Source organism: Pelodiscus sinensis, chromosome 28 (assembly GCF_052426305.1).
Source record: "Pelodiscus sinensis isolate ZL-2025 chromosome 28, ASM5242630v1, whole genome shotgun sequence".
NCBI classification, from domain to species: domain Eukaryota; kingdom Metazoa; phylum Chordata; order Testudines; family Trionychidae; genus Pelodiscus; species Pelodiscus sinensis.
The window spans coordinates 7,347,100-7,366,698 of NC_143079.1; the positions used below are offsets into that span (position 1 = coordinate 7,347,100).

The 19,599-nt window shown below is 46.4% G+C and overlaps 1 protein-coding gene across 2 annotated transcripts in view; it reads left to right on the top strand.

The window, feature by feature from the left end:
- Nucleotides 1–19,030, top strand: part of SLC25A37 (solute carrier family 25 member 37) — a 32,019-nt gene extending 12,989 nt beyond the window's left edge. Inside the window, exons 2-5 of one of the 2 annotated variants that reach the window (XM_014579743.3) lie at nucleotides 4,205–4,309; nucleotides 6,095–6,323; nucleotides 11,522–11,578; nucleotides 13,838–19,030. In XM_014579743.3, coding sequence (XP_014435229.1) covers nucleotides 4,289–4,309; nucleotides 6,095–6,323; nucleotides 11,522–11,578; nucleotides 13,838–14,358 — 828 coding nt within the window. In that variant the 5' untranslated portion in view covers nucleotides 4,205–4,288 and the 3' untranslated portion in view covers nucleotides 14,359–19,030. The remainder of the gene's footprint in view (nucleotides 1–4,204; nucleotides 4,310–6,094; nucleotides 6,324–11,521; nucleotides 11,579–13,837) is intronic. The other variant, XM_014579742.3, reaches the window with a different exon arrangement.
- Nucleotides 19,031–19,599: the final 569 nt, after the last annotated feature.

Below are 19,599 nucleotides of genomic sequence, written 5' to 3' on the forward strand. Positions count from 1 at the left end.
CAGAGGGGCACATGACTTAACCATGGTCACTCAGTAGGTCAGTGGCAGAGCTGAGAAAACAGATCTCCAGAGTCCTGGTCCAGTGCTCTATCCATCATGCATAGCTTATTCCTGGCTGCTCTGAGCATAAACCAATCAGGAGGAGGTAAGGTACTTTGCATGTCACAGGGTCAAAGCTCTTAGCTTTAATGGATGGAACTTACTGCTTTGGACAAGATGGAGCACCTTGTTTCTTTCATTACTAAACATTAATTCCTTTTAAAATCCGACTCCTTGGGCTGGACCAGAATATGTTCTAGCCTGTGCGAAAAGGGCAGACGGGAGCGGTTTGCTTGTGAACCTGTGTGACTAAAGAGGGTGTGGCGTAGAAGTATTTCAAAATTCCTTTAGTTCTTTTGCGGGCAGTCACATGTTTTCATGAGTATCTGCGATTGGTTGCCGTTTAAAACTGAGCTGTCTTTGTTTGCTGTGTGGGTTTAACTAATCCGGCTTCTCTGGTTTTCAGCCAAGACTTGAGTATTCTGTGTGTTCTGAGTGTTCTATAATTATAAAACAAACATGGCCCAGTGAATATTTAAAAAAAAAAGACATCCGTAACAGCTGTGATGTAAGGCCCTGATCTAGAAAATTGTGTGCGCATATTTCACTTTTAAATGGGATTTAGACCCACTAATGTCATTAAGGCTTGTCTAGCTGGGGAGGTTGGCCAGAAAAGCTATTGCAGAATAGATATTCCAAAATAGTTTCCCAAATTAAATTTTATTTTGGAATAATTCTCCATTCCCCCGGTATTCACTAGGGGATAAATTTGAATTCAGATACACAGCTTCATCTGATGTTGAATTTGGCACCGCCCGCACTACGGGAAGTCTGAGAGCACACTCTCCCTTTGACTTCCTTTACTCTTCGTAGAAGCAGGACAACCGGTATTGACGGGAGTTCCCCTCTCCGTTTGAATTAGCGTGTCTTCACGAGACCTGTGAGTTTTACCAAGTAGGCAACCATGAGGAGAGTGTGACAGGCCTTTTTCTACACTAGAAAAGGTTTGCTGGTGGTGGTCTGTCAAACCCTTGCAGAGTGCACACAGTTTATAAACTCTACCTGCAAAGAACTTTTGCTGGCATCAGTTCCTTTAATAAAATACGCTGGAAAGTGCTTTTTTTCCACTCATAAGTGACTGCGCTAGGGCTTTCCTGCTATAAAGTTGTTAGGAGTGTGATTTGTGACGGACATTCCTGCTGAAATGTAAGCATAACTCTAGTCAAGCAAAGCATGTGTGTTTTCAGGATGCAGGGCCTCCAGAGTTGAATCCGCTTGGCTTCTGCCTTTCCTTTTGAACTTGTTTGGATGCTGAAGAAATGGTGCATTGTCGCTTTTTGTTCCTGCCCTTATTGCATAGCTAGTGGGAGTCCAACTAAACAATGTTCAGGGTGCATAAACGTCAGAGGAGGGTTTTCTTTTTTTTAAAATCAATGAAATTTATTAAGAATTTCTATAAATACAACACTAGATTCTGTGAAGTTTCTCTTGCATCTTGGAACAGTCATTTTACTTGTATTTGGATAGTTCTCAAAGCAGATGAGGCAGCAAAACATTTTAAGATGGGTATTTGAAAACTGAGGCACTGGGAAGGGAAAATTGTTTTTCCCAAGGTCACAGAGTGAGCTTGCAAAAATAACCCAGGAGTCTCGCATCCTATCTTGACTGCCTGCTATTGTCCCGTATGTAGCTGGCCCTTCATGTGACTTGTCAGGACCATAAGCTTTTAAAACCACCTAAAATGATTCTGAAATAGTGGTAGGTGGCTATTCCTAGTGTCATGTTAGTGATGGCATGTAGCCTCAGAGTAGTTGTTGTTGGAGTGTGGTGTGTTGTGGTTGTTTTTTGCCACCTAGTAAGACACTGGTTAGCTTACTTTCCCTGTTATATCTTTAGGTCGTCTTTGATTTTTTTTTTTGGGTTATTTTTTTCTTTAAAAATGCACTGTGTTCTTCACTTAGAGCAGTGGATGCAGCCTTGTGTTACGCTTGCTGTGCTTCAGGTTGTGATCTTGGGGCTGAGTCAAAGGTGGTAATTTATGCGGGGTGGGGTGGCTGGGTTTTTTTGGGAGGGGGGGAGGATTGGACTTCAGCCAAAATTGGGGATGTGAAGCCTCATTTCTAACCAGTGAGCCTTTCCATTTAAGGTTAACTGGTGGGGGCTGGAAAACCTCCTGGCGGCATGGGCTGCTCCAGCCCCAATTAAACTGGATTTTGCATCCCTATGCCAAACTTTCTCTCCTCTCGGAGTTCATTCAGGCTTTCCACTTGATAGAGAATTAGCACCCTCCCGTGTCCAGCGCATCTTGCATAAAGTCAAAATAGCTGTGGTTTTATAACCAGCAAAGGGCTAGCTGAATTCTAGATGCTCTTGCAGCAAGTAGGGGAAATTCTGACATGCTTTAAACTATATCATTAAACCCCTCCTTTTTTTCCTCTTTAGCATTGGATTTGACTGAGCCTGGTGCAAAACGTTAGCTTATAATAGCGGTATGGTTTATGATCTCATTAAAGGCTGACTGCCTAATCTCTGATCTTTTTTTATTAGGTAATCTGTTCCCAGTGTGACTGCTTTAGACCATATGACACATGCCCAGGGAAGAAGCAAAGTCTTGTGGCTGACACATTTGAGAGATTGGGATTTTATTCCTGGCTCTGCTGCAGACTCCAGGCCTGGCCTTGCGCAAGGCGTTCCCAGCCAGCAAAAGGGGAATAGCATTTCCCTCTTCTAAGGGTGTTGAGGACCAAGATTTCCGTGATGTTTGGGTACTGCAGCACTGAAATACTTAGATACTCCTGTCTTTTTTTTTTCTAGGGTGTGTGGAAGGGAGACTGCTCCAGAAAGGGCAATAACTAACTTTCCTGTGTTGGTTTATTTGCTATAGTCCCCCCCCCCCCCCCCCACACACACACTTTGCAAGTCCCCCCCCCCACACACAACTACCTGAATGTGCCTTGTATCTTTCTTTAATTGGCCCATTATTTCAAAGTGGGTTTGCTGCCCAGGGCTGGCAAAAAACAGATTTTCAGCCTGCAACTTTATTTGTGTGTATTATGGGCATGGCTCATACAGTCTAACCTAGATGTAGTGCAATGTCAGGAGAGGCATCTAAATTGATCAATAAATGTTGTTTCCCTTGCCAGCTTGGGGAGACCACTTTGCTGTGGGCCCTGCTTTCTACTGCTGAGCCCGCAGTGCAGGCAAGTGTGTAACCGCTGAGATTTTCGGAGGTTAACATGGTTACCCTAATATAGGAATGTTAAAAATCATACTCGTAACGCCTTCAAAGACTTGCAGGCATAGTCGGTAGGGGTATGTCTAGACTACATGCCTCTGTCGCCAGATGTATGTAAATTAGACTACCCGACAGAGTCAACGAAGCCGGGATTTAAATATCCCTGGTTTCATTAAAATAAAAATGGCCGCCGTGCTGTGCCAGCTCAGCTGATCGTCGGCACAGCGCGTGAGTCAAGACGCGGATCGGTCGACAGGGAACGCCTTTGTCGACTGTTCCTGTAAACCTCGTACGTAATCTAGACATACGCTAGGATACTTAAGTGTTTGCAGAGCAGAGGCCCTAAAACCTTGGGGATATGTGAGGGAGGGAAGGTGCTCTGTTGCTTTTCGAAAGCTAACCTAATGACTTCTTTGAGAACACAGAGTTGCGCCATACGTGCCCTGTAGCTAGAATAATTTCCATGGAGCGTGGACTCAAAGATGTTCCTCAGCATAGAGACCCCGTGTGTGCTGTGCTATCCTGGCCTATTCACTGTTCTGTCAGGGAAAGCAGCAACAGTGGACAACTCTGTCAGAGAGGGGGCCTATGAAGTCCGCTGTCTAGTGGGCAAACTATCCATGGAACTGCTGTACCTCCTTCTCATGAGGTGGTAAAAAAAAAACCTGATCTTGTAGGACCACGATCTTGTTTCCTGGTGTGGCTACGTGGCACTGCTTCCTAATCTGCAGATAAATTAGGCTGCTCTCGATTTTCCTGCTTACCAAATGGAAAGCTTCTGTGATCGTTCTTCCAGCCGGCCTCACCTTTTGACGACGTTCTCAAATTACGTGTTGGGGGGGGGAGGGGGCAGACAAAAATGTGATTGTTTCAGAGGCGTGGAATGTTACCGGCTTGTCACTAATGACAAAGCACTCTTTGCTGTTGTAGGGGACAGTTGGCGTTGCAATGATTCCATGAGCTTTTCTGTGTGCATATAAGGAGCCTTCACTTTGTGGAAAAGGAGCAGAAAATATGGAAGTGTTTGCAGTTCTGGTAAGCAGGCAATAGAGCATGTTAACACAGACTCGACTCGATTGCACAAACTCTGCAGCCAGGAAATGCTGAGTGTCAATTCATATGCAAACTTGATACCATCAGAGTGGGTCGGAAGAGGAATTGAGAATGGCAAGTTTATTACAATAAGGACCTTTTTCCTTAAGGCATGCTCACCTTTTTATTGCTGTTGGAAGTGGGCCAAATGCACTTTGATTGTGTGAACTTTATTAGCACTCTTGTAACACTTCCCCCTCTGTCTGTATATAAATCTCTGCAATCTGATTCTTTCATTTCACGCATCTGACAAAGTGAATTGCAGCCCGTAAAGTGCCCTAATAAACTTGTTAGTCTTTAAAGTGACACAGGACTTGTTTTTGCTGAAACCGACTAACACAGCCACCTCTCTGAAACTGCAAGCTTTCACTATTCTCTCTTCTCCCCATCCTCTCCCCCCTGTTGTAAATGACTTTTCTGTAACTTCTGTTCCATGTGACGCTCTAGATCGCTTTTAATTGCCTTGGTAAACTGCCTCTGTCGGGAAATGACCAAACAATCACTAAGAACCAGACTGAGGGATGAATGGGGAAATGGAAGGGTTCTCAGAAAAGTCAATTAAAGCCTCTGTCCTTCATGCCTTGCTCAACCCCGATTCCGTTAGTGAGGAAGTTGGCAAACGGGCATGCTCCGAACTGAGCCACCCCGTTTGTATGTTCATGCTTTGAATGTACAACCACTGCGCCTCCGTGTGGTCATGCCACGCACGTGTTCAGCGCTTGGCCCCGTCACTATGGAGTCCTGGATGTGAGGCAGCCGAGTCTGCCAGGCCTAATAGCCTGGGTAGGTTCCATGTCCATGTAACTTTGGAAGAGACTGGTTCCTGGGCGCAGCACCAAAGGAGGTGCACTTGTGAAAGAGCCCCATGGGCGCAGGCTGCAGCAGCCCCTGCCGGCACATGGCTGGAATGTCTGCAGCCTGGGCGTGCAATGCAGAGTTTCTTGGGGGCCCTTCGTCAGAGAGTACCTGCTGCCTGCTTGAGTTACAGCTACCATGCAGGGAAGGAAAAGTGGAGGTTAAGGGTGTTAAAAAGCGGATAATTGGGTAACTGTGTAACCGCTGAAAATCTTGGCAGTTCCATGCACTCGCCATGCAGGGTGGAAGCCGGCTCTCCAGGAGCGGGGGCAGGAGCCTGCGTGTAACCATGAACGGTAACCGATAAGCCTGAGCTTATCAATTAACCAGTTATACTTATACGTCCCTGGGGGAAGCTAGGCATCTATCGCCATCCCCATCGGTTAAGTGCCGGCTTGAGAGAGGGTTTAGTTGGGGTTGGTCCTGCTTTGAGCCGGAGTTGCACTCTGTGACTCCTGAGGTCTCTGCCAACCCTAGGATTCTGTTACTTTTGGGGATTTCTGTCCTTTAACAAGTTGTGCCTGCTAATCACGTAGCACAGACGTCCTTGTCTGGAGGTTGGTATAAGCGAAGGCAGCCTGGCGTTGTCTGGCACAGTTCCATGTCAGTGCTGGATTGTGGAACGCAAACTGGATTGGGAGCCTTGTGAGTTTCTAAACTGGGCTTCCCAGCTCCCATAGAACTCTGGGCGTCTCTTTGGTCCTTACTGAGGGGCATTCTGTTCACCGCTTCCCTCAAAGGATTAATCGGGCACCGTCTGGAGCCGTCCATGCACCGCAGAACAAAATCGTCTCACCAGGGCCGGGCCTGCGAGAACGATCGGCGCGCCCCTTGTGAAGGCCGCTAATTAAAGCTCTCTTCCTCCTCTTACAGACCCGAATGCAGAGTTTGCAGCCGGATCCCAAAGCCCAGTACAGGAGCGTGTATGAGGCCTTGAAGAAAATTATTCACACGGAAGGCTTCTGGAGACCTCTCCGAGGAATCAACGTCACCATGCTGGGGGCCGGCCCTGCCCACGCGATGTATTTTGCCTGCTATGAAAAAATGAAAAGGACTTTAAGTGACATTTTTCAACACGGAGGAAATAGCCACCTGGCCAATGGTATCTTGCAGCTTGTCTCTTGGCCTGCTTTTCTGCTTTTACTGTGGCCTGGCATCCTGGAGTCTACGCTGGGGCCTTGGGCGGGGGAACTAGGCTTGTTCGTTCAGCCTGGATTTGCGCAGACGCTGGAAGTGTAAATGCTTGTGTAGGGGATGCTTGGCAGCCAGCAGGTTCCATTGTGGCGCCTGGGGAGAGGCTTTCAGAAGTGCTCGGTGTCTGCTGGGCCAGCATGTTCTTCAAAGGCTGGCCCCTCCCTTTGGTGCGGTCTAGAGCTGTGGAGTGGCTCAGAGAACCTGGCACCTACAGAACGTTCTCTGGCACCGCGGGACTCGGCTCTGTTAGGCGCAAAGCTCCAGAATTGCAACGTAGACAGAGCAGCTAGACCGAGGGTCGGCCACCTTTTCAAACCAAAGAGCCAAGCTCCATCAAAATTCAGAACAAGTGGTCCACAAAGAGCAGTATAAGGATGCAGGGTGTGTGTGTGTGTGGGGGGGGTACTTAGGGCAAGGCGTTGGATGTGTGGGCATGCTCAGGACGGGGTGGGGGTGCAGGAGTCAGGGCAGGGAATGTGGGTGCTGGAGTGACAGGAGGGGGCTGAAGGCAGGAGGTGGGGGATACAGGGTAGGGGGCTGGGTACATGGTGGGGCTTAGTGTAGAGGGGTGTAGGAATCAGAGCAGGGAGTGAAGGGTTAAGGGCAGAAGACTCATGGCAGGGACCTGGGGGTACTTAACAGGGCTACCTGTGGTTTTGGTGGCAGTGATGGTGTTGCTCTCGGGGAAAGGCACAATTTCTGGACACCCCCTCTCCCCAACCTCCCAGCATCTCTGGGGGGAGCAGGTGAATGGCGGTTTCCTGCCCATGGCATCTCCTCTTGGGGGCAGTGGTTTCTGGCCCTCCCCCCGGTGTGTCCTGGGGCAAGGGGATGCTGGGCTGTGGTTCCCAGCATCTCTTGGAGGTGGGGAGGCTGCCAGGCTGCTATTCATTTGTAGCTCCCCTCCCCCAGCATGTCCTAGGGTTTGGGGGATCAAGGTCTTCTCCTTGCATGTCCTGTGGGTGGTTGCTGAAGCTTGGGCCAGGGCTGCATGGTGCCAGAAACGGAAGCCGGGCTGCCCTGTGGCTGCTCCAGGCCCCCAGAGCAGCCATACCACAACCCGGCTTCAGCTCCGGCAGCCATATCTGGTTCCCTCGCGAGCCATAAATGGCCGACCCCGAGCTAGAAGTTGCCATTCCCAGCTCAGGGAGCCATTCCGCCTGCCAGCTCTGATGGAGCTAGTGCACCCAAAAAAGCAGTACCATAGCGATGGCAGGGACTGGCTCCAGCTAGCCCGTGAATGCAACCCTATCTAAGGCCCTCGGCGCCTGTGTGCTTGTCTGGCTCCAGTTGCCCCCTGCACCATCACAACCATATGCTGAGTCAGCGCTGGCACGTCCATCAGGGTGTAAAATCCCGGGTAATCCGTTAACTGGTTAAACATTAGTGTGGCCTAACGTTTAACCGACTACAACAGGAGCCGTGCTGGAATAGCCCCCAGGCCATGGGGCTGGCTCTGTCTGCAGTGCCCCCCCCCCCTTTTGGGACTGGAGCAGATTGGCTTTGAAACAAGGCAGAAGGGTACAACGCAAAGCTTGAGTGGCTTTTGTCTTTCCCCTACTGGGTAAGAGGGCCAAAAGGGCTTCTTTGAATGTCTGTGGGGAGAGGCTTCCTAAGGGAGGTGCAGGCGTATAGAATATAAACTCACACGTGCATCGTCCTGTTGCAGTTTTGGGAACGTTGTTGTTTTCCTTTTTAATACACAACAGCGTACGTGGCCAGATAGTGTCTCTGGAAGAGGTACTGCTGGCCACAGGGATTTCTTTCTTTTACCAAAACTCTCTGCCGTGCTGCAAACCAGGAGAAGAATTCTCTGGTTCAATCCACGTTACAGGTTGGCTGCAGCAATCACTTTTAGTAAAACCCCAGCGCTTGTGTTAAGCTGTTCAGACTAGAGGACCGTGATGGTCTCTCCTGGCCCTAACATGTAAAAGCTTTGACTTGTTAATCATCGTCCCGCAACACCTCGCTTGGCTGAGTGCGGTATGTCAGAGCAATGTGGAACACTCATTTTTTCTGGTGGACCAAGGCTCAGGGATATCAAAAGCTTAAAAAATCCAGCAGAGTAACAGCCTGATTAGTGCACTTGTAGTTTAACAGAACCAGGGCTTTGTTCTTACTGTGCTGACTAGGGGTGTTCAATTGCATGGAATCAGCTAATCGACTAGTTGATAAGGGGGGGAACTGCACAGCCGCAGCAGGGTTAGCTCCTGGCCCTGGGAGCTAACCCCCCTGCTGCTCTGCCTTTTAAATGTATTAAGAGCTGCTAGGGACAGCTGATTCCCAGCTTGCGCTTGGTCTCTCTCTCCCACCCCCACTTTTGAGCCTCTGCCTCCCCTGTGCCCCACGGAGATGGTGCTGGGGGGAAATTGGCTTTTAAGCCAGCTGCCTCCAGCACCAGCTCCTACTCCCCTTCCACACCTTGGTGCCTCTCTGCTAGACAGTGGGGGGAGGGGGAGGGAAGAGAGCAGCTAGTCAGGTGACTACTTGACTACCCAATAAGCATATGCTTATCGGGTAGTCGACTATCGTAAATTAGCTAATATAACCCGCGTCCATGTATAACACACTCGTGTATTACCTGCAGTTTTTCTATTGTGTTTAAAAAAAAAAAAAAAATTAAATTACCTGCGGATGTATAAAACCCGCAGAGACTTCTGCTGCCGTCATAAAGGTGGTCTTTGTTGCCGCGGTGGGAGATGTGGCCGGTGCAGCAGCCCTGTGCACTTGAGCAGCAGCGCCGATGTGACGAGGTAGCCGCCCAGCGTAGAGAGCAGACACAAGGCGACGGCCAGCCTGCTGCCAGTGAACCGTCTGGCCTGCGGGAGGGGAGCCGCGCTCGCACCCAGGCTTGCCCTGCGCAGCCGCAGCCAGGCGCCACCCACTGTCCCCGGGGCAGGGGAGAACGGCGAGCTCAGTACAGGTGCGCTGCAAGCTCATTAGGCCCTCCCTGCCCTCCTGCAGTGGAGCTGACCCAGTTCTAATGGGGGGGGGGGGGGGGGGGGGCAGAGCTGCTTAGGGACACTGATGCTCCCGGGGGGACTCCAAGGAGTAAAAATCAACTTGTATAAGATGCGGACATGTATACCCTGCGGGGGTTTGTAAAAACGTGTCTAATCCACGGGTTATATTCGCTAATATATGGTAGTCCCTTACATCCCTAGTGCAGACATAGGGCATCTTGGCTTTCTGGGTAGTACTCAACACCGTGACTGAGGATGGTCAATTGCATCTCTCTATCACTTCTATTGAAATGACCTCTAGTGGAGCAGATGGGAACTAGATCTTTCATTGAGTTGTTCAATATAAGGGCTTTCTCTGTGCAGGGTTTTGCCAGTTTATCTATATTAACCAAACTCTGTAGTTGGACAATTATTAATATAATAGCGTTTAGACCAGAACAGTTTATGCATGTTCCCTTGACCATCTTAAACTGTCCCTCACCCTCTTCTTCTTTAATTGATTACCCAGTTAAACATCCTGTTAAACGGCAGTTAAACGGCATTTTACTTCCTAATGTGTTGTCCCATTCCCTTAACAGACGTAGCTACGTCGGTCATATTGTTTAACTACTCTCTTACTATCATACACTCTTATTTCCTAGTTTTTGCCAAAAGCGTACAAGCTTTCAGTAGTAGCAGTGGAAATTTTAAGTTAAAGATGGAGGACAAGGAGAATGGACGGTCAGGCAATGGAGAAACCTGCCAAGAGAGTCTCTGGAAAATGTAGCTATGCTTGAAATGATGCTCATCTACGAATTTATTTCGAAATAGCACTCTACACTGCAGGGAAGCTTCAAAATTACTTGGCTTCCCTAATGTAGCTGTGCTGTCTCAATTTAGAGACCCGAGAGGCACTGGGGAGGGTCCATTTCAAAATGGCAGCAGTGGAGCCTCTGCGCACGCCTTATTTCGAAATAGCTGTTTCGGAATAGGCGTTATTCCTCGTAGAATGAGGTTTACAGATTTTGGAATAAGCGGTCTGTTATTTAAAAATTATTTTGAAATAACGGAATGGCTGTGTAGACTCCGGCATTGTTTTGAAATAATGTTAGTTCTCAAAATAACGGTGCAATGTAGACGCACCCCTAGTGATAACTATAGAATATGTAAGGCCCTAAATACACTAGAGGTTACATTAAATTCACTTGAAAAATCCATTAAGGTAAGTTGTTGCAAATTCCTAGTTAAAAACTTATTTAAGCCAGTGTTAAGCTTGCTTCTATCCGTGTAGCTTGGGTATTTTCCTTTGCTGATTTAGTTAAACATAACATAGATGAAACCTGCATCCATTCTGTCACAGGGGAAGGAGGATGAACTATGTGACTTTTCATGCTGACCCAACTCCAGTGGCCAGCACATGAAGTTGTAGCATATGTCCTGTCCCTCCCACCCCATTCTGCGGATGGATTTGACCATACTCCCACAAAGAGCTCAGGACTGCTTAACTGAGGCCACGTCTACACTAGGAAATTATTTTGAAATTGCTAAATTAGACTTAAGAACTCGCGATTTAAAACATTCGACCTTATGTCCTCATCGAAATGAGGCAGAGGCAGGCTCTGTTATTGTGGATGCGCTACCTCAGACTCAGAGACCCAGGAGGCACTCTGGGGAGCTGCGGGAGGCCTTTCCGGAGCCCCGTTAGTTGGAATTAGTAGCACCTGAGCATCCACACTACCGTTATTTTGAATTTACATGTTCAGAATTAGCATTCTTCCTGATGAAAAGCAGGAGTGCAGAGTTTGAATTCTAATAGATATGTAGCCGTGTTAGTCTGGTCCAGCTGAAACAAAACACAGGACTATGTAGCACTTTAAAGACTAACAAGATGGTTTATTAGGTGATGAGTTTGAATTCTGTTATTCTGGAATAAGTCTTGGTCGTGTAGGTGCCCTGCTTACTAAATCAAATATGCGGGAGGAGAAGGGGGGGATATTTCAAAGTAAGGTCCTAGTGTAGACCAGGGCCCAGAGAATACTGTGGGAGTGGAGACTGTTGCGTAACTTTATGCACTTCCTGTCTAGAATTGTAGCTTAAGAACGGTCTGCGCTCCCCTCCAGAATGTCAAGAGTGGTCTTGCGAAGGGAACTCTTCTGTTTTGCAGGGATTGCTGGGAGCATGGCCACATTACTCCATGATGCAGTAATGAATCCGGCGGAAGGTAATGTCCTTTACTGTATGTGGAAGTGGAGTTGAATTGGGGACAGACAGTGAGTGGCTTGGAAACTTGCCAGTTGAGTAGCGTATAGCAGCTGCTCTTGTCACTGACTGTGGGCCACGGGCCATGGTAAGCGTGTGCAAAGAAATTCTGATCACTTCCGTTGAGACTGATCCAACTTCTCTGTTGGGTGGATTCTGAGCATGTTGTCTCAGTGCAGTGGTTTTCCAACTTTTTTTTTTCTAGTGAGGCACTTGAAGAAAATTGTTGATGCCTGAGACCCAACGGAACTGGGAATAAGGGCTTTGGGATGCAAGAGAGGGCTTAGGGAGGGGGCAGAGGGTGTAGGGGTGAGGGCTGGGGTTGAGGGGTTCACGGTGTAGGAGGCTCTCTGGGGTGCAGGATGGGGTCAGGGTTGGTGAGGCAAGCTATGAGATACAGCCAGGAATGAGGGATTTAGAGTGCAGGAGACTCTGGGTTTGGGGGGGGGGGCGGGGGTTCAAGGCTGAGGCAGGGGATTGGGGTGCAACAGCTACATGTGGTTCCCCCTCTCCCGCCCTCCCCTCCCCCCCCCCCCACAGCCACTGACCCTCCCCAGCTCCCATTGGCTGATTTCTAGCCAATGGGAGTGTGGAGCCAGTGCTCAGGACAGAGGCAGCATGGTGAGCCCCATGGCCTTGCTGCCTACGAACCAGACTAGCTGTTGGCCACTTCCCGGGTGCAGCATGTCAGCCAGGCCGAGGGTTTTCAAAGTGTGGGTCGTGGCCCAGCCATAGCTGGCCACCAAGGTCCTGGGGTGCTAAGCGAGGTGACCCAGTGCCTTACATTCTGTGACCCAGTACTGGGTCACGACCCACACTTTGAGCACCACTATCTAAATGCTAAAATAGATCCTCCATTTGACAGTTGGCGCTGCTCTAAGCCAGCTATCGAAGAGCAAGGCATTTTGAATGCCCCTTTGGCTCATATTGGCTTAAAAGAAACCTCTGTAAATCTATAGCCTCTTATTTAATTAAAAAAACATCTTGGTAGCCAGAGCCTAAGAACAACAAAAACCAGCATGTGGGGCAAATATGTCCTGTAGGCTTCGGCTGAAAGTTCCTCTGTTGGTATCCTTCTGAAGGCTGAGCCTCATAGAGAAATTCTAAAACCGTTATTGGTAATGGAGCCCGGTATATTTGGGTAGAACTCCTGCTGGTTTCTGCATGGGGTTCCTCAGCGTGTATCCTTTTTAAATTGATGGAGACTTCTGGGGTGAAATTCTTTACACCATTGGAGTCATCTGGGCCATGCTTTCACTCCACACTTGCAGAGACTTCACGTGTCTCATCTACACCTGCAGAGTAACTGGTGATAGGCATCCATAACTTGCAGTGCAGAGTGCAAAATGCACTCTGGGTTTTCAAGCAGACAAACATTATTTATCTGAAGTATCCAGTCCTCCTTATCTCTCTCTGTGGCTTAACATACACTGGTAAAGATGCAGTCATGAATGTAGCCTTCATCGGTTATGTTTCGGAGTACTTTATGGAAAATAACAGGAGATTCTTAACATACACCTTCAGCAAAATTTGTCAAGAAAAATAGTGACATCTGATTTATTTATTGGAACAGGCTGGGGACATTTTTACAAAAACTTGTTGCCTCATTTTTTCAAAACAGAAAATTTCTGAAATTTCTAGTTTTCTGTCTGCTTTATTAGTTTAAAACGCTCTTTGAAGAAGCAACATCTTAGTGGCTCCTCTAGAGAATGGGACTCTAAGCCAAGCGCTTGTGAGTTGTGCTCCTGGCTCTGCCACTGCCTGAGCAGCCTTGGCCAAGTCACTTAACAGTCATGCTTCATTGCTGTAACGGGAGGTGGGTTGCTAGGGTGAGTGTTGCCACTGGCTTCTAAAGAAGCAGGATCAGTCTCTTAACTCCTCCCTCTTATCTGTCAAGTTATTTTTACCTTACTGAGAAATTGAGAATTCTCGTAGGTGTGGGAAGGTTCTATGAAGGGGAAGTGTGAACCTTAATACTTTTTTTGTTTAAAGACTTGAATAGGATGATTATCACTTACAACAGATGCTTCTGTGGGCTGTTATCTATGTAAGTTACTCCCCACTGGTGAAGGAAAGGCTTTCAATGCACATGAACTGGGAGCCTCACTAGAGGTTGGGATGTTATGAATCACAAAAGAACTTGGGTCTAACTTGCTTATCTTCTATCCCATTGGCTGCCTCTCCGTCCCATCTGGTGCCACTTGACCGCCCACGACCGCAGTGGTGAAGCAGCGGATGCAGATGTACAACTCCCCCTACAAAACCGTTTGGGAGTGCATCCGAACGGTGCATAGGACGGAAGGGCCGGGGGCCTTCTACCGGAGTTACACCACCCAGCTCACCATGAACGTCCCCTTCCAAGCCATTCACTTCATCACGTACGAGTTCATGCAGGAGCAGATCAACCCGCGCCGAGAATACAATCCCCGCACGCACATCCTCTCGGGCGCCATTGCCGGGGCCGTGGCTGCCGCTGCCACCACACCCCTTGACGTCTGCAAGACATTGCTCAACACTCAGGAGAACATGGCCTTGAGTTCTGTGAACGTCAGCGGGCACCTCTCAGGGATGGCCAATGCTTTCAGGACAGTTTATCAGCTGGGCGGTATCCCTGGGTATTTCCGAGGGGTGCAAGCACGTGTCATTTATCAGATGCCTTCCACAGCCATTGCGTGGTCAGTGTATGAATTCTTTAAGTACTTCCTCACAAAGCACAAGCTGGAGAAAAGAGCTCCGTGTTGAAAGACTTGACTAGAGCGAGCCAAAGGTTCGGAGAATGTTTGTGTAAACTCTGTGGAGCTCTCTCATGTTGTGAAACATGCAGGATTTCTTGTGGATTCACAATTGAATTTCACTTTTCTGTCTTAGGCAGGGAAGGGAATTAAGTGGTCACTGAAGAAATTTGGCACCCTTTTTGCTAGAATCAAATTGTCTAAAGATATTTTATAATATATTTATGACTTTACAGAAGTGAAATTACTAACTGATTTCCCCCCTTTAGATAAGCTCTGTGATGTGGTGTTACCACTTCACCAGAAAACTTACACTGCACAGGGAGGAAAAAACAATGTCGTGGGATCTTTTACGTCAAAGAAATTTAATATCCCATCAGTGAACTAACTTTTATATATGACATTATAAAATAGGTGGATAATGTTTATCCTTTATTTTTCTATGTAAGAATTGTCTCTTTAATATTATTACAGCTGGAAGTTGAGCTGTTTAAAAAACAAAAACAACAAAAAACTGAGTTCTTCCATCATGACATGTAAAAAAGAACCAAAGCATTTATTTTATTTGTATAGCCAATATGGCTTTAATCATAGCATTTAACCCCCAAAAGAGTGGTCAAGTTTTTTATTTGTAGGTATTCAGGCTGCCTCCAGTTCTGATGTCCACTTGACACGTTAAAAGGCCTGACTTCAGGAAAGTGCTGGGTACATGCTTTCAGAAAAATGTCTCTCTTAAAGGATCTCAAGTTGGGCAGCGAAAATCTCTGGTTGCTCTTGCAAAACCTTATGTTAATTTTTATATCAGGAGCTGACTTAAGATTATATTTTAAAGATGAATATTTTTGGCAAACTCATCTTAAAGGTACATTTTGTGGCGTTGAAATACCGAATAGGCTTCATTACTCTTATTTATTCATAATCTTATTTCCCACTAGCACCTCAACCCTACTTACACGGGAGTACCTTGGTGCAGGACTCGTGGAATGTTACTCTTGTGCATAAATGTGCCGTAGCAGAGTATCTGTTTACAGTTCAGTAAGACATCCTGAATTGTGAGTTGTGTACTGACTACAAGGAGACTGTCAATTATAGTGCAAAAAAAAGCCCTTGGAAAGTAAAACCTTAAACATGGGAACAGCAGAATCAAAACCTTTTTGTAAAGCAAAGCCAACAAACAGCAGCTGGTGGCTGTCCAATTGGCATGTATAAATGAAGTGTCCTAAAACCTAAGGTTAAGTGGATTTTAGTGCTTTTGGGACTTTGCTGCTATGAAACCGTAGGCCACGTCTCCACTTACCGGAGGATCAGTGCTTTGGCGATTGACCTTCTGAGGTTTGATTTAGCGGGTCTTTAAGACCCGCTAAATCAAATACTGAGGATGCCCCCATTAGTGCCGATACTCCTTGCTGTTGCAAGGACTAAGGGAAGTGAGCAGGAGCATTTCTCCCATTGGCCTCCCACGGTGGGGCCACCCCAGAAAACTAATGTATGTCGATTCCAGCTACGCAGTTCACATAGCTGGAGTTGCGTATCTTGCATTGATTTTTCTCCGCTAGCATAGACCTGGCCTTAAGCTCTATTTTGGGCTTCTGTAGAAAAGAACTCTGTGCCTTCAAAAAACTACATCAGATCATCAGTTCTTTTTTGCGGGCTTTTATTGCCTGCTTGACTTGTGGACAGCTCCACTTAGCCTCCATACCTCATCTTATTACCTTGTAATATTGAACCCATTGTTTACTAAGTGTAGCTCTTACACTTGAGGCTAAGAGAACCATTGACTGCTCTTCCCAAATTAAACTGAACAATGTCACAAGTACGGGGTCTGAATTTTAAATGTCTGCTATTTGATTCACGTTGTCTAAATTCAATGCAGTAATATTTGCAGAAGATGAAAAAGCTTTGAGTGTCTAAAGAACAAAAGCTGAACTAGCTGCTGAAATAAAGATGCTGAATTTATTAACTAATAGCTTACATAGGAGGATTTGGTATCTAACATTATAATCAGTGAAAAACCTTGCAGGATTTTTCTAGTTTTAGAAATGTAACTGACTAGTGACCTCCCTGTGGAAAGGTTGATCCTACCTGAACCCAGCTAGTGAAACACTTATTAAACATTCCTAAAACTGAAACTGCAGCAGACAATATTTTCTCTAGTTTTTTATATATACAATCACTTGCTGTGGGGTTTTTTCACAAAGCAATGGGAAGAATCCTTTTTAAAGGAAAATTATAACCAGAAACCAACAAAAGCTGGCTGAGGGCTTTGGAGAAGATATAGACCATGAAGCTACTTTTTTGAGTTGGCTAGATTTGAAGTTGACATTCCTCTAAGCCCAGATTAAGTTTTGATCAGGTACCATGTACCGGTGACTTGTTTTTCTGCTCACCTGATAGAGGGGAGAAACGCGTTACCATGTCTAATATTTGCATTTAATTTAACATGGAGTTTTTCATTTAAACTACAGCTTAGTCTGTGACGAATGAAAAGTCGCCATGAAATTGGAAGTTCTGGAGTGAGACGAAACCGACAATTCGAGTCTTCTCTAGATGGTGGTGGTCATGTGATTGTACTCTTGCATTACACTAAGTTGGACTACTTTTGGTGGAGTATTTAGGGAAGTTAAATCACTCACTATAAGAAATACTTCTCTAGTGAATGCCATTTGTGTAAATGTTTCTTTAAAAATGCTAAGAGATTGTGAAAGTCTTTTCATGTCTGTTGCTATTCCTTACATTCATATAAGGATGTAGAACATGTAACCTCCTACTATTGTGAGCGTCATATTGACACTAGAAAGCATTCATGATCATCTTTATACCAAGAGTTTGGTGTGCAAACTTTGAAGGGTTTTTAGCCTGGGGTTTTCAAAGGATTTAGTGTGTTTAGTCAGCTTTGAAAAATCCATATTATAATAAAATAATGTAATATTTTTGTTAGTCTCAGAGGCCTAGCCTACACTAAAGGGGGAAGTCAACTTAAGATACGCAACTCCAGCTATGTTAATTACGTAGCTAGAGTCGAAGTATCTTAAATTAGACCTGCCTACCGCCCTTGCTCCTCCCATGAGGAGCAGGACTACTGGTGCTGATGGGAGTTTGAATTAGCAGGTCTTCGCTAGGGCTGTTAAGTTTAGATTAATTGCGTTGTGGATGGGATTTCCTTCAACTATTCAATTAGTCGCTAAGGGCACCTCTGCCTCTGAACTGTAGCAAGAGCCCTACATTTCAAAAGCAGAATCGCAGCAGAACTGGCACGAGCGGACACTACTTCAGGACCCGCTCGCGCTGTTTCCCGCTGTGCCTCTACTTCCCCTGCCTGCCATGAAGACTAAGACGGTGCTGGGGGGAACCGGCTGGGCTGGCTTTCTCCCTCTCCCTCTCCTCCGGAAGGGGCAGGGCAGGGAACTAGCCTCCCCCAGAGTTGTGTGGGGCTGGAAGATTTGAATTAAACACATAGCGAAGGGCTAGCGGCACCTGGCCCTGCAGCTATCACATTGTCTGGCAACTGCCTGGAGTTGCTGCAGCTATTTAAAGGGCTCTTGGTTCTAGCCCCTGCTGGGGTAGCACTGCAACCTTGAGCGGTTTAAATAGGAACTGGCTGCCTGAGCCACCACCTGGCAATTCAGTGGCACAGGCTATACGTCGAAAGCAGCCAGATGCAATCTGCTAGCCGGATCAAAGTGTTAGGCCGGATCCGGCCCCTGGCAGCCTCTTGCCCAGCCCTACACTAAACTCTGCAGTAACAGGTTTGCCAAAACTGATGCACTTCCTTCCGATTGATCTCTTAGCTTCACCCCTTTTGCTCACTTCGCCCTGTCCAACCTGCCGATAGAACCTAAGCGCGTTCCCTTGGAGGACAACAGTGAAGCTTTTACTGTCCTCCAGTGATGCAAGATCAGAAACAAAGGGTCAGATTTGCAAAGGGCTCGGTGCCTAATGTTGGTGCCAGACTCAGAAGAGTTGAGTTTGTTTTGGTACCAATAGAAGCCGCAGGATTTTTTTTTTAAGAGTTTGCACTGCAGATGCTTATCTCCGCTGAAAATCTGACCAGTTCTTGAGTGATTGTGAAAATCTGGCTATTTACTTAGAAACTTGCATAGGACTTAAGTTACTTGGAAAATTATGGGTGGGGAGTATTTGAAAACTTAACCCCATAATACGGCGTATGCCAGGGTTATGTCGTCAAACATGGACCAAAAAGTCCAACTTGAAATGGACACATCCTGGAACCTTTATCCAATTGCTCTTCTTGCAGGACTTTGTTCAATTTTAACTCTCTTGCTTATCAACTCCAATATTTACCTGCTGGATCTCCAGTTTAAAGGATCTCCACCAAAGCCATATTGGGTTGCATCTCAGGAGAGCTGCAACTTTTAAAAAATATGTCAATATTTTCTGTTCTGCTAATAACATTCTGTTGACATTTAAGAATAAACTTTGTATGTGAAACAGATGTATTGCTGCTTTGTGGCTGCAACAAACGCACATTTTTTTAAGGGAGAGGATGTATTAAGATGTTTTTTAAAGTTGCTGTTTTAAAATTGCAGTTTTTTAATTCAAAGATTGTAAAGATTTTGTATTTTTGAGGAGAACACATATTTAATAATCCAGAAAGTTTGGCTTCTGAAATGCTGCTACAGTTATAACACTGGAGCTCAAGGAAATAAAGTGTTTTGATCTTTGCTCTTGTCACTCATGCGTGATTTGTTTAACTTTATGTGGTAGTAGCACCTTAATATCCTATTGTGCTAGGCACTAGGCACACACTGTAAGCCCTGGTCTATACTAGGGAGTTATTTAGGGAAAAAACAACCCTTAGCTCAAATTTATAAGGGGTTCATCCACACTACCAAGCCCATTATTTTGAAATAATGGACTAGTTATTTCAAAATCTGTACTCCTGTTTGCTTTGGGGAATAATGCAAATTTCAAAAGTTATTTTGAAATAGCATTAGTATGCCACTCTTTCGAATTAACTGTTCTCCAGAGTAATTTGAACTAATTATTCTCCAGGGCTTCCTGGGGCTCTAAATCGAGGTATCATGTCCGCATTGCGGCAGCCTGCCTCGGACTAATTTTGAGGCTTCCCTGTAGTGTGTACACTCTCTCAATTTTGGGAGTTATTAAATTGGTTTTAGTTACTTTGGAATAGTTTCATAGTGTAGACATACCCTAAATGGCTGGTTTTTCCCTGAGCATCCCAGTGGCTAGGGATGCTGGCCTATCACTTTGGAGAACGGTTCAGTTTCCT